The following is a 14,289-nucleotide window of genomic DNA, read 5'->3' on the forward strand; positions in this document are numbered from 1 at the left end:
ACGTTGCCCCAATTCGCAGCGGAAGCCCCGCATGAGCGGGTACTTAACGAATTCCCGGCTGGGACGGAGAATACCTGAACTAAATACTTGACGAGGTCACAGAACAGCCACCGGCGGCGACACTGACGACGCGCTGCTCTGTTGCTGATCTTTGTTGCCTTTCCTTAAAGCCAGCTGACTCCTCCTCGTCCTCCTCCTCTTCGTCCTCCTCCTCTTCCTCCTCTCACCCCCCTGTGGTAAGGCCAATGGTACGATCCGACGGTAACGACGCCCGCCTCCCTCTACCTCCTGCGCCCATCCATCCCGCCGCCCTCCGCATGCCCCCCGCCCCACCACCGCCACCGCCGCCGCTCTGCCGATCTTCCATATTTGCGTGTGGGCACAGTTTGGTGCAGGTGTACAGCTGCAGTTGTGACTTTCCAAGTGGCGTTGCGCCCGCTTCCCTTTTTGAGTGTGATGTCCGGTGCATCGTCATCCGTGCAAACCATCCCGCTGACACTTTCTCTCTCTTTCCCATGATGATTTCTTCCACTTGATGTCACCTCAGCTTTCTGCCCCCACACTCTCTTTTGATGCAATGACGTCGTCTGTGGGCCGTTTTTGGTACTTGTGTGCAGTGAACTTTTGGAACCGTGCGATGCCATTTTCCACACATTAGCACTGTGGTAATGTCACATATTGATCCTCAATTAAATGTGCTGGCAATGTGTGGAGAATGGCAGCTTTTCTGAAGCACATGACATGGCAACAAACAGATGTGTAGATGGACTAAGTCCGGGGTGCCCAGACTTTTTTACCCCAAGAACTACTTTTCAAGCAGCCAGCTTCTCGCGAGCTACTGACGGCGGGGTTGGGGAGATGACGATGCTCCCAATTTTATGTTATTAATGTTATGTTATGTAATATAATATATCTATATGTATTTAAAATAGATAATTAGCTTTTTGTGCAGTGTATTGTCTGTGCTTTCATCCTGGATCAAGCTGTGCCAAGGTGGAATTTTCAAATGACACACCATGTCGTCCTGCACTTCCTACTTTCTCTTCAGACCAGACCTTTCCCACTCGGAAAAGAGGAAAATCTTAAACACTTTTTCTTCAATTATTCACATACTCCGACAGTCATTGCATCGTAAAACAACAGCATTTCTTTAACTTTCTCCATAATATTGAAAGTAAACATAAGCAGCATGTCTAGGTCGTCTTTGCTCTACGTTGCCCAGACTGTGTTGCGAACTAAAGCAGCGGTGGTGGACGCTGTCATTGATGGGCTGCATAAGTACTGTAACATTTGTAATTATGAGTGTACGTCTTTAAGAGCAGGGATGGGGGGCGTGTGAAAGGTAAACTAGGAAAAAGAAAGTGTGGCGGAGCAGCGGTCGTTGTTAGAGAGAGTTCCGTGCGTTGCCTAAAAGAAACCAGTGGCTTCCTCTTTTCATTTTTTACAGTACGCATGTGAATTGTGCCATTGGATGTAACAACCAGTCGTCCCTCACTCGTTGAATCACATCGCAAAATGCCTCAAACTGAATAGCTGTGTGCCTTTCTGGTGAATCTGCATCAGCGGTGCACAACTGCGCACGCGCGCAGTTTAGAGGGAACATTGGCTGACTTTTTTTTTTTTTCCACGATCGACCAAAACTGCCTCGCGATCGACACATTGAGCACCCCTGGACTAAGTGTGTTTAATATTTTGTGGTTGCAGGGATGCGAAATCATTCAAAGTACTGTACATCAAAATCTTGTGTTGCTTTTGTTGTTGGGGCCTTAAGAAGGAGAGCAGCAGTAGCATAAATAAATGAATGTGTATTAGAATAGCACTCGGCGAGATGGCTGAATATTTCATCATTGACTGCTGGGACGCGAAAGAAAGCCACTGTTGTTGCCGCCGCTAAAACCTTTGTCAACTGCCAAATTTCCACCCAAAAATACAAAAACCCGCCTAAAAATAGCGCGTGAGGCGGTCACAAGAGGTTTTGACGAGAAAAGCAAACCACTAGAAAGGCTGAGAATGAGATTTGCCAACCGTGATGATGGGAATTTATACCGGGAGATAAAATATCTTCACCCATGTGAAGCTTTCCAGTTTTTTCCTCACACCGGGGAGTGATTTATCCAAACGTGAACCTCCCTGCGGCCTGAGACATCTGATGAAATTGTTTTCCTCGATTTATGGACGAGCTTACCGTCGACTGCAATCTCTGAGGACGGGCTCGGCTGTCGAACGGGTGCACAATAGCGACGGTGTGGAAGCAAATTAGTGACGCGCAAACTGCAGCGGGCCGCGAGCTCTCGATCTGTTTGTTGCCTTGTGAATTCCTTCCGATGCCGCTCATATGAACAAATCCTCGACCAGACCTCTGTTGTCTAATTTTTATATTAACTTGTGCATATATGTGTGTGTTTGTGCAATTAATTCCTCCCCAACCCAAACAATGAATAAATAAACAAGGGCCTGCAAAACTCTGAAGAGAACGCCCGGATCTCCATCACCTTCTTCCGGCTGTTCCGTGTGATGCGGCTGGTGAAGCTGCTCTCTCGCGGGGAAGGGATCCGGACGCTTTTGTGGACCTTCATCAAATCCTTCCAGGTGAGCAGAGAAGCAAACGGTGATAGACTGCCCAAAAGGTATTGGGACGTGAGGATTACGCATCCAGCGAGTGACTTTTGGAAAGCGTAGATGGCCCTGTTTCTCCTCTGCAGGCTCTTCCTTACGTCGCCTTGCTGATCGTGATGCTCTTCTTCATATACGCAGTCATCGGCATGCAGGTGAGCCGCCTCCTGCGTTCCCTCCCCGTTGGAATTAATTGGCCTTTCCTAATTGACCAAAAGGACTTGTGTGTGTTGTGCTTCGCCCCCCGCCGCCCCACGCGCAGATGTTTGGCAAGATTGCGCTGCGGGACCACACGCAGATCAACAGGAACAACAATTTCCAGACGTTCCCCCAGGCGGTCTTGCTTCTCTTCAGGTGAGGACGGCGTCAACGCTCCTCGATGGTCTCCTTCGCCACGCTCGGCGCTTCCGTGTCAAAAAAGATTTTCTTTTGTTCCGCGCATTTTTTGGGGGGCTTAATTAAAAGAGAGAATAGGTGTGAATGTCAAATCGAGACTTTTAAAGTGGATTAGGTATGGGAGGAAAACTCCAAAAGGTGGGAGTTGACGCAGCTGTGCTGGAGCACTGGTTGAAAAATGACAAGAACCAACGGTTGTGCGCCAGATGTGCGACGGGCGAGGCGTGGCAGGAGATCATGCTGGCGTGCGCGGCCAACCGGCTGTGCGAGAAAGGATCCGCCAACGAGAACGTCACCGTCCACGAGGACTGCGGGAGCCAGTTTGCCATCATCTACTTTGTCAGCTTCTACATGCTCTGTGCCTTTCTGGTGAGCAGGCGCTCCGAGACCTCCAGCTGGCTTTTTAAGAAATGAGACCGGTATTTGTGTCAAACGCTTCCCGTAGATCATCAATCTCTTCGTGGCTGTCATCATGGACAACTTTGACTACCTGACACGGGATTGGTCCATCCTGGGGCCGCATCATCTTGACGAGTTCAAGAGGATCTGGGCCGAGTACGACCCGGAAGCGAAGTGAGTGAACAAAACGACGCCTGACCCGAACAGTGACTAAGAAGGGTTATTGTTTTGTTTCCAGGGGGCGGATCAAGCACCTGGATGTGGTGACTCTGCTACGAAGAATCCAGCCCCCGCTGGGTTTTGGGAAACTATGTCCTCACCGGGTCGCCTGCAAGGTGAGCAAAGCGGTCCGGACGTGGACTCGAAGCTAGCAGAAGAACATTGAGCATTGTGTTTTTTGTCCGAGCAGCGTCTGGTATCCATGAACATGCCGCTGAACAGCGACGGAACCGTCATGTTCAATGCAACGCTGTTCGCGCTGGTCAGAACTGCACTGAGGATCAAGACGGAAGGTAAAGCACACACACTCGCAACGCTCGCCGTCAGGTTAGGTTGTTTTCTCTTGGATAAAGGTTTGTGTGTTTCTAGGTAATCTGGAGCAGGCCAACGAGGAACTGAGGGCCATCGTAAAGAAGATCTGGAAGAGAACCAGCATGAAACTGCTGGATCAAGTCGTGCCTCCTGCTGGCGGTTTGTATTCAGTTTTGGAAAACAGAGCACTGGAGACAAGACAAGAACAGATTAGTTGTACTTCTGTTCAGATGATTTGAATTACAAAGGTGCTCAAGAAATTTCATGTATAAAATGTATTTTGTTTTGCTTCGTTGGCACCTTCAGACGACGAAGTGACGGTCGGAAAGTTCTACGCCACCTTCCTCATTCAGGAGTATTTCCGCAAGTTCAAGAAGAGGAAAGAACAAGGGCTGGTGGCCAAGGTGCCGCCCAAAACTGCCCTTTCTCTGCAGGTACTCGCATCACGCACTAACACTGAACTAAATTCCTGCAAAACAAACCCATGATTTTATTTTTTTTTTTTTTTTTTCTTTCCCACGTCTTTAGGCGGGCCTGCGGACATTGCACGACATCGGTCCGGAGATTAGGAGGGCCATCTCCGGAGACCTGACGGTGGAGGAAGAGGTGGACAAAGGCCCGAAGGAGCCGGTGTCGGCCGCATCCGAGGACGATATCTTCAGGGTAAAGGTCGGATACGCGCGCCCTCGCTCGCTCGTCGAAGTGAGAGAAAGAACGATGCTTCGCCTCCAGCTTTAACTTCTCCATGTAGATATGCCCAATCCTCATGCATGTGCTCGAGTACGTACAAATATAAAATCTCATATTTAAGCTTATATTTATCCAGCCTGCCATTGGTGTCATCATTTCCATGAGGCGCTAAGCAAACATTAGTGTTTGATACAGAGGACAGGTCAAAAAGAGTCTGTGACCTGGCTTAAGCTTGTCGACTGACTGCAACACCAGAACACGACAAGAGGGTGTCGTCGTAATTGTGTTGCTTTGCTTTTACGTCCTGGCTGGAATGAATGTGCCTAACAGTGTTTAGCATAGCACACCGATTTTTCTTCCTGCTCTTCTATTAACGTCTTCCATTTTTTTCCCTGCGCAGCGGTCAGGCGGATTGTTCGGCAACCACGTCAACTACTACAACCAGAGCGACGGCCGCGCCTCCTTCCCGCAGTCCTTCACTACCCAGCGTCCCTTGCACATCAGCCAGAAGGGCTCGCCGTGCGAAGGCGAGAGCCCGTCGCACGAGAAGCTCATGGACTCCACCACGTTCACGCCGTCCTCGTATTCGTCGTCGGGATCCAACGCCAACATCAACAACGCCAACAACACCGGCGTGACGGGCGTGGCCCCGCAGGGCGTGGGCCGCTTGCCGAGCCCGTCCATCAGCACGGTGGACGGGCACACGGGACAGCCGTTGACGCCCATCCTGCTGCCCAGGTCGGCCTGGTGCTTCCCTCCAAAGAGGTGAGCGGCCAGTCGTCCATCACGTGTAGAAGGACAGCGTCTCTTCCTCTTTGTCCAAACTTTTCATCCCTTTCTTCTCATTCCTATCTTGTGTGCGGTGCCAAGCAGGACGTGCTTCTTTGACAACCTCATTCGGTATGTTGCCAGGGCACAGATGCGCAGTGTGTGTTTGCCGGCTTTGGCGGTCGACGTTTGCTCGGATCTCATTGCGCGACACGAGCGCGTGGATGAGAAAGTGCCATAGAGACGACGCCAGTTGCTATGCGCACTTGCTCGAGCACAACGGAGCCGACTCCCCGCTGCCAAGGAAAGCCACAGATGGAGCGTTTGGTGCCGCAACGCCAAACCTCTCCTATCCGAGGCTTTTACCGCTGCTCTTTTCTGATTTGTCAGTCGCGCTTCTGGGTTAGATTAGCTGAAACCTTTTTGACAGGCTGACTGAAGCGCACTTCTAACCCACAGATTGCTTCGGTGCCCTTTAATCGGCATCGAAACCAGTTGCAGGACTTCAGTGAGGACTGAAACCACCTTATAGTTCCAAAAGTGCAGTATAACGGCACGTAACTCTGCCATTCAGATAATTTGGAGCATTTTTTTTTTTTAATAAGTACGTACAGTCACAACAGGTGTCTTTTGCTAGTCGAGCAAGTTTTGCTTTGACATGGCGTTGAGGCTGAAATGTAATTGGATGAAAAAAAGCTGCAGCCAAGAGACGCTAGGCTATGAAGTGACTCATGCAACAAATATTTGAAGCTAGTTTGCAAATGTAGTTCCTGATTGCCCAGCACTGATTGAAACGAAGACAGTTGTTTTTTTTTAATTTCTCGGTATTAGCTTGCACGCTAACCCTCGCTGCTGCTTCTTTCTTTTTCGCTTTGACCGACCTTAAAAAAAAAAAACTAAACAAGCTCGTTTGAGCGTTTTGTGTTCACTTTGTGTCTGCGCGTCGGTCCACAGCTCCGACTCGAGTGACAGCCACCTGCCGATCATCCGCAGGGGCGAAGGGTCGACGGAGGAAACGTACGACGAGAGCTACGCCGACGAGCGGGATTTCCACGAGGACGACCACTCGCTCTCCTCAGACATGTACGACTCTCATTTCGGCAGCATGTCGGAGATTCTTTTTTTAAAAAATTCTGCTTAGCAAAGATGGATGGACAATGGAGGGCTCTTGGGGGCCGCCCCCTCAAATCCAGTAGAATTAAAAAAATATTAAATCTGTTTTACATGAGCAAGAGGAAGAGGAAATCGTAAATAGTTTTTCGGTGACGCAAATCCATTTGGGGCACACACAAAAAAAAAAAGTCCTCTACAGTGCAGTAAAATAGTGGGGAGTTTTATTGAACTTATAAAGTCAACTTTTCTGGCATCAGGCTGGTGTACCACGACGACACCTGCAAACAGTTGACTCCCATGGAGGAAGGAGACGACGTGGAGGAGAGAAGTGGAGGAGGCGGGTGGCAGTCTCCCAGAAGAGTCTTCTTCTGTCCCACCTCTTTGGGTACCCACATGACTACATTTCATCCTTTTGGATTTGGAGTTGGTTTTTGTTGGGTTTTTTTTTTTAACCTTCAAATTCTTTCTGTCTCATCAGGGCGGAGATCTTCTTTCCATTTAGAGTGTCTGAGGAGGCAGTCGAGGCCAGACGTCTCGCAGAAGACGGCCGTCCCGCTGCACCTCGTCCATCATCAGGTAGAAGTCGGTTTAGTCGCCCGGGGGCTTGTTGTTGGGTTCCGACCATCTCGCTCCAACTCGCCCGCCGCTCTTCCCCGAAGGCACTAGCGGTGGCCGGGCTGAGTCCCTTGATAAGGAGGAGCCACTCGCCCACCCTCTTCAGCCGCCTATGCTCAACGCCTCCGGCCAGCCCCACAGGTGCTCGTCCTCCTCCTCCTCGTGATCAACATCATCACACAATGTCTGCGACACGGGTGACTTTTTTTTTTTTCCTTTTCTCCTTCTGCAGGGCAAAGCGGCGATGCCTCATATCAGCGGGTACCCTCGCTGAGGTTAGAGGGCTCCAACTCCCACGAAAAACTCAACACCAGCTTGCCCTCAGTCAACTGCGGGCCCTGGTAAAACTAAACATTTGCCGCTACTGTAAAAAAAAAAAAAAAAAAAGGAGTATCATTACGCTGTTTCATGTATCTTTTAAACTGTCAGGGGCTGGGTTAGTCCAGAACGTTAGTACTCAAGGTATCGTAATTCCCGGTCTACAGAGCGCACCTGGTTATAAGCCTCACCCAGTATATTTGTAGAGCCCCGCGCTAACCGGGCCAGTTAAAAAAAAAAAAAAAACACATACCGGTAAAAATCAGACACGGCAGTAACCTGCGAGCACAGCGCGAACAGGGCCGGACCGGTAAAAGTCACTTCCTCGGCACGTATATTCCACTGGTCTCACTCTTATCTTTTCCGCTCGAGTGCCCCCTTGCGGCCCTTAGACAAAAAAATGCACAAATTAGCCGCATCACCGCATAAATCGCAGGGTTGAAAGCGTGTGAAAAAAGAAATTACGGTACTTTACCTTTATAGAGTTCACACTTTGAAGACCGGTCTTGGGTTTTGTAGGTATAGCGACAGTAACGGGAACAGTCGGGTACCCAGTCCTAGCCCCGCCTCCGGGATGCCTACGGCCAATCAGAGAGCAGCGCGGCCGGTGTCGCTCACGGTGCCCTCGCTATTGGGCCACGACTCCAGTTCGCTGTCTCACGGCAGCGCAGGAAGTCTGGTAGAGGCGGTGAGTTCGAGTGTCCGTGCACGAGTGCCCATGTACGCGTTTGTGTGTGCACCACCGATTTACCGACTCGCCCTTTCCGGTCCCAGGTGCTAATATCTGAAGGTTTGGGCCAGTTTGCGCAGGACCCCTCCTTCATCGAAGCCACCAAGGCCGAGCTGGCCGACGCCTGCGACATGACCATCGAGGAGATGGAGCACGCCGCCAGCAACATCCTCAACGGCAACACTGCCGCCGGCGCGTCGGAGGCCGCCGCGCCCTCCGCCGCCTCCCGGCACAGCCCCAACGGTAACCTCCGGCGCTTCCACAGGGACCGAGAGGCGGAGGACGGCGGGGAGACCGGCGGGAGCCGAGGCTCCGCCCTCCACGGCCCGTCCTCTGTGGAAGAGCGGCAGGAGCTGCTGGCGGGGGTACGGGGGCAGGAAGAGGAGGAGGAAGAGGAAGGACACCACAGAAGCTCAGTGGGGGTGGGAGGAGCGCGGCAGAGGACCAGCGGGCTGCTGGAGGACGAGGACATGGAGTGTGTGACCAGTTTGTAGGACCTGCACCGGACAGCTCGTGATTGCTGGCTCTGTTAGTCCCCGCCCCCTTAACACACACACACACACACACACACACCACACACACACACACACACACACACACACACACAACCTCTCCTCTGCCAGAGGAAACGGCTGCAAACACTCGCGGCCACGACGCGACCTGAAGCGCCACAAATGCTTTATACGTCTGAATGTTTGTAGTAAAAGTATATCACATATACTCTATATTATCAGAGTGTACGCTTGTGTGTGTGTGTGTGTTTTTCCCCTCTTTGTACGCACATCTGTGTGTATGTGTGTGTGTGTGTGTGTATGTCTCTAAAGTGCCTCAGTTTTCTCACGTCCTCAAAGTGTGACGCGCAAAGGCGACAAAGGGAAGGAAAAGATGTGTAATCCTTTTCTTCTTTCGTCTTTTGTGCGCTCGCCTGTCCGGCCGCCGCTGCCGCCGCCGTGGAATCGGGTGACAGTGAGTGCCAAGACGGAGCTCCTCCTCCTCCTCCTCAGTTCACTCGGGATGAAGCGCTGTATCGTCAAAAAGAAAAAAAAAAAAAATGGGGGAAAATTACGTCCTGTTCCAAAGGAACGCCTCCTCCACCGGCAAAATGGCTGACAAACTCCTCCGCTGCTTTTATTTCGCCACAACAGGAAACGTAAGGAGGAGTCACACCTCGCCGTCTCACCGTTTTCTTTTTCGGCTTCTCGAGGTCGCAGTGAGCGAATGGCGAGAAGTTGAACAGGACTCTGGGCAAGCGCTTCCTCTTCTTCCTTTCCCCACGCTGTATTCAAACTGGCTCGCCATTTTGTTTGCTCCTCGTGCTGTTTAATTTATCCTTGATTTTGTTTGCACAATCGGGGTGCTGGCCTTTTCTCAACGTACTTATAGGCGAATTTTAAGCGGTTTTAAGTCACGAAGCAGAGCGTGGGCGTGCATTTTTTTTTTTTTTTTTTGGTGGCGCGCGTCTGCGTCGGTACGATGGCGCGCTTTTGCGTGAGACGGGGGGGCTCTTTCGATCAGTATGCACCTTTTGACAGATTGTATCTATTTATTTATTTATTTTTCCCAGACTACGGAAGCGAGTGCGTGCGCGTTTCGAGCGGTTGCTTACGTACTCTTAAAAGAAAAAGCTGATTTTTAAGCCTAGACGATAATTTAAGGTAGCATTACAACTATGTTTGTGTGTTTGTGCGAGTGTGTGTGGTAATGGGCCTCCTTTAGACACGGTTACCACGGACAGGCATGCTTCCAAAGCGTTTCGTTAGCAACATGGCTACAAAAGAACTATTTTTCGCATATTAATGATCTTTTTTTTTTTTTTTTCGCTCCAAGGTAGACAGCTTTTTCTTGTCGGGAATGCCGTCACACACTGTTATCGCGGGAACGTCGTCATTCTCTTCAAATGAAATCTTAGGGCTGAGTTAAAGATGCTGCAAGAACTTTTCGACCTTTTGTGAAACGTCGTCAAGGAAACGCTTCCGTTTATCCCGCGTTTTGTTCATCTCAAATTTGTAGCAAGAAATGCGCGGCGCTGACACAGAGCATCAAATCTTTGTTTTTTGAAAATGTCGATTTACGAGCGTTAAGTTATAGTTTCGACTGGTTTCGGCGCTCATACTCGGACACGAGAATTGGATATCGCGACGCCGTCCCCACGTGTACCGTTGGCCCGAAATGTGTGTGTGCATGCTGTATGACTCACCGTTGCCTCTCGAGATAGAAATAAAGATCCTATTTGACACATTTTTCTCAAAAACAACACTGCCATGCGTCTCTTTCCCCCCCCCTGGCTGAAGAGTGATGCAGTATTCAGTACCACTTTCGGCTCACTCTAACCTGTACTTGTGAGGACCCGACGTGTGTGTGGCAGGAAACTCTTGTGACATGAGAATTATGCAAACTAAATGTGAATGTGACGTGGCTCGAGAGCACTGTCGGTGTTTTGAATTGTCCCTCGCTAACTTGCGCTAACGGGTTTGAGTTGCCGCTTTTTTTCTTTTGGGAATGAAGGTCAGTTGCATATTAAAAGAAAAGAAACCAATCCTGTCATTTTAAGTGATTTAACCGAAGGCCCCATTGAGCGTTCCCCACATTTGAACCCAAATAACCCTGTCCAGTAACGGCAAGATATGCAAAAGCAATGCAATAACTTTCTGTGAGGTTCCCCCAGTGTAAGCGTGACATGAGAAAAGTCGGCTGAGGTGTGTTTTTGCGTGTGCGCGCGTGTCCCCCCCCCCCCCCCCCCCCGCCATGCTCCAGAAACCGAACATACTTGAAATCAGGAGAGATGCAGTTTAGTCTAGCGATGTGTTGACTCACCTGAAATTATGATTTTTTTTTTTTTTTTCCCTCCCCCGATGAGTGCTCGATTATTTTCTGCTGCGACTGTGTGACTGACCGGCACTTGTTACCATGACGTCGTCACCGTGGCTGCTTGACGATTCCTGGAAACACAATATACGATATGAGGGGTGATTTTGCATATCTTGAACAGGACAGGTTGGGGTTTTCTTTTGTTTTTTTTTTTAAATGATTCTTCTTGAAAATAAGGGCTGCTCAGAATTCGGTGGTGAGCTCATTTAAAGCCCCCTCCCCTGCCTCTATTTTCTGATCCTGACTTGATATTTGCGAGCGGGTTTTTCCAGACAAAAGTGAGCCGTGTCAGATCTTGGGTCAGTTTGCCAGATTAGCAGATTAGTTGCGTTTGCAATCATTTCAATGAATGATGACTGGAGATGCGTTTAAAAGGGATATCGACGATTAATACTGCCTCACTACAGGTTGTCGATAGTATATTTTGATACCATAATGAATATATATGAGCAGGAGGGGTGTGTTTGAGGAATTTAGAGTTTGGGAATGTATTTATGGCCTACTGACCGTAGCGTCAGCACGAATATATCGGCAACTCCCACTTGAAATAGCTTATTTTCTGACCCAGAAGAAATATTGTATTTATCGCGGAAACGTTTACGAGGATATTTTCATGAGGTCATTGAAGTATCACGTGTGAAGGTGGCACTTACACAGCGTTTTGGTGAGAGGGGACGTGAGTCGTTTCATCGCGTTTGTGGGAAGCGTGCTGGCAATTCTCCTGTTCTGTAGCAGCACTTAGCTGACCTCTTTGCAACTGTCATATTTGGATTTGAGTGACCAAAACAATTTAGAAAGGAGGGAACTCTCGTAGCCTTTTTGCTTTGGATGAACGTTTTGTCAAAACGCACCATGCGCTCCTCCACGGACGCAACGAGAATGGAAATGCCAGTATTCCCCCCCGGACCAAGCATATTTTACATATTTCCCTCAAACGTTGCCTCCAATCAATTGAAACCGACAATGAGGAACGAGTGTACAGATATTTTGTGGCAGAGGCTGGGAAAGTATATTCTAGAATGCTAGTTTCTATGGCAACTTTATTCTATTTTCGATATGAAATGCTATACGTTGTGTTGACGAAAAGACACAAAGATGGAAAGAGTGCAATTACCAAACGGGTTCGCGGGCCTTGATGGAATATTCCCTCACGAGTTTCCTTTCTATGAGCAAGTCTTGACCGATGTGACCAAAGTAAAAGTATTTCTTTCAAGCAAACACACCTTATCAGCGGTCTTGAAATTGTTTCGTAGCAGCTGAGGCTTTCTTCTTACGACTATCAAACTTCCTGGCGTCTAAAAAAAATTTTAGTCCACACACGCGCGAGTCAACTTTTTTTTTTTTTTTTATCTCACAGTGCGTGCATGTATTAGTCTGTGTGCGCGCGCGCGGGCAGCTTTAACGAGCCTTTATTTTGCTGATAGGAATGTTCACGTTTTGATTTCGTTCCAAATCCCGGCAGAGGGCTCGCATGTGTGCATTTGTGTTTTCGGGCTAATCGGGACCCTGTGCAAAGTTTTACAAGCAGAGTTGCTTTTGTCTCCTCCGCAGCTGGGAATTGTGCCGAGAGGCGTTCAAAGACCAATTAGTTAGCTCCCCTCACGTGTAGGGTTGGGTAACATCGCCGTGTTTTACCGTCACAAACGCAATGAGAGGAATGACACAAGCCACACCCCCCGTCGTCTGCGTGAAGGCTTTTCATTGGCCGACATCACTTGGTCGCCTCGGTTACGGCTGCATGGTCTCACACTTTGACCCCAACCTTTTTCTTCTTTTTCTAACGTTTCTTTCCTTTCTTCATTCATTTAATTTTAGACTTTAGAAAAAGGGAAAGAATATACAAATTCAATCAGAATATTAATTCAATCACTTTTTCTACTCCTATTTTCCAAGAAAATGACACTGAAAAAAACAAAAAAGAAAAAAGTTGATTTGTAAATAAGTGGTGTACAGTTTGTATCTGTAAGTTATCAGTCTGTCATTAGTGACAGAATCTGTCTTGCCTATAACGCACGCTACCAGTAAATAAAGAAAAAAAAAAAAAGGAAAAAGTATATTTAGACTGTATGGTCCCTTGGAAGCAAGTTTTAAATTAATATCTGATGTATATTCCTGTAACATTGCATTTTTATCCGAGGAATGATGTTATTAAAAAATTGCAAATAAATTGCATTTCCTACACTCGTCGTCTTCATGCCCTCTCGTTTCTTCTTCCGAGTGTCATTGGTGCACCGTATTACGCTGTACTTTTCAATTTTTTCAATGTTTGCTTCAAGACATTTCATCTAATAATGATTTATAACGTTTCTCTGTAAAACACAGAAGGTTCCGTCGCATTTGAAATCTTGTGAGGTGATGACGCGTCCCCCGTCGGAAGTGTTCAGGTGAGATGCTTTGTGTGTCATCACTTTTCTGTCATCTGATGTGATAACAAAACACGATTATGTCGAGGTGTTTAAGGCCTATTATGAATGCTTATTTTGTCTTTTCCAAAGAATTATTTTTCACCTTTACTGGCTCCTTCGAAGCTTGTGCATCTTTTGGGCTCTTCCTCCAGCCAAGTGAGTGATTTCCACATGGTGGATAATATGGATGGAAGTTTCCCTTGCCTGGACGCGGGTCACCAGGGCCCCCCTCTGGAGCTAGGCCTGGTGGCCCGGCCAGCCACGGCCCAAAAGGGTAATTGTGAGTCCCTCTTCCCATGGGCTAACCATCTGGTTTAGGGGCCAAAGGTGTCGGGTGCAGTGCCGAAAGCAGGGACCTTGGCTGTCCGATCCCCGGCTCCAAAATCTGGCTCTAGGGACGTGGAAGGAGCCAGATCTGGTGCGTGAAGTTCTGAATGGGTATGGTTGGAATGTCCTCCACACACCGCTTGGGCTCTGGTACCAGCCCTCTTGATGGGGGTTGGACTCTCTTCCATTCTGGAGTTGCCCACGGTGAGAGGTGCCGAGAAGGTGTTGGCCATGACCCCGCCTCGGTGCCTGTACATAGGGGTTAACCCCGGTGGACAAGAGGGTAGCCTCCCTCCACCTTCGGGCGGTGAGAATGGGTCCTGACTGTGGTTTATGCCTCTGAGCCAAACAGCAGTTCAGAGTACCCATCCTTTTTGGAGTCTTTAGAGGATGGCTAGAGAGCCGCTCCCACTGAGGACTCCATCGATCAGTGGGGTACATCAATGCTCACGTGGGCAATGACAATGAAACCTAACAAATCAGGGATTGTCCATACTATGTTCAAGCAGTAGGGTG

At 48.9% G+C, this 14,289-nt stretch overlaps 1 protein-coding gene and 1 long non-coding RNA gene across 6 annotated transcripts in view; one reads left to right on the plus strand and one right to left on the minus strand.

Moving 5' to 3' along the window:
• The window catches only part of cacna1c (calcium channel, voltage-dependent, L type, alpha 1C subunit), a 107,151-nt gene extending 98,410 nt beyond the window's left edge, over positions 1 to 8,741 (plus strand). For 3 of the 5 annotated variants that reach the window (XM_061806780.1, XM_061806777.1, XM_061806778.1), the window contains 18 exons: positions 171 to 248; positions 2,452 to 2,589; positions 2,703 to 2,768; positions 2,876 to 2,967; positions 3,216 to 3,378; positions 3,455 to 3,582; positions 3,647 to 3,743; positions 3,818 to 3,920; positions 3,997 to 4,098; positions 4,246 to 4,373; positions 4,468 to 4,602; positions 5,030 to 5,394; positions 6,352 to 6,480; positions 6,768 to 7,086; positions 7,170 to 7,266; positions 7,358 to 7,466; positions 7,963 to 8,131; positions 8,218 to 8,741. In XM_061806780.1, the coding sequence (XP_061662764.1) occupies positions 171 to 248; positions 2,452 to 2,589; positions 2,703 to 2,768; positions 2,876 to 2,967; positions 3,216 to 3,378; positions 3,455 to 3,582; positions 3,647 to 3,743; positions 3,818 to 3,920; positions 3,997 to 4,098; positions 4,246 to 4,373; positions 4,468 to 4,602; positions 5,030 to 5,394; positions 6,352 to 6,480; positions 6,768 to 7,086; positions 7,170 to 7,266; positions 7,358 to 7,466; positions 7,963 to 8,131; positions 8,218 to 8,667 (2,868 nt within the window). In that variant the 3' untranslated portion in view covers positions 8,668 to 8,741. The remainder of the gene's footprint in view (positions 1 to 170; positions 249 to 2,451; positions 2,590 to 2,702; positions 2,769 to 2,875; positions 2,968 to 3,215; positions 3,379 to 3,454; positions 3,583 to 3,646; positions 3,744 to 3,817; positions 3,921 to 3,996; positions 4,099 to 4,245; positions 4,374 to 4,467; positions 4,603 to 5,029; positions 5,395 to 6,351; positions 6,481 to 6,767; positions 7,087 to 7,169; positions 7,267 to 7,357; positions 7,467 to 7,962; positions 8,132 to 8,217) is intronic. The other 2 variants (XM_061806781.1, XM_061806779.1) reach the window with 2 other exon arrangements.
• On the minus strand, positions 7,353 to 8,057 carry LOC133493447 (uncharacterized). Its single transcript, XR_009792980.1, has 3 exons — positions 7,919 to 8,057; positions 7,697 to 7,830; positions 7,353 to 7,489 (listed from the first exon to the last, which is right to left on the minus strand). It is a non-coding gene; the product is annotated as an uncharacterized LOC133493447 (long non-coding RNA).
• Positions 8,742 to 14,289: the final 5,548 nt, after the last annotated feature.

The sequence above is a fragment of the Syngnathoides biaculeatus genome, chromosome 20 (genome assembly GCF_019802595.1).
Source record: "Syngnathoides biaculeatus isolate LvHL_M chromosome 20, ASM1980259v1, whole genome shotgun sequence".
NCBI classification, from domain to species: domain Eukaryota; kingdom Metazoa; phylum Chordata; class Actinopteri; order Syngnathiformes; family Syngnathidae; genus Syngnathoides; species Syngnathoides biaculeatus.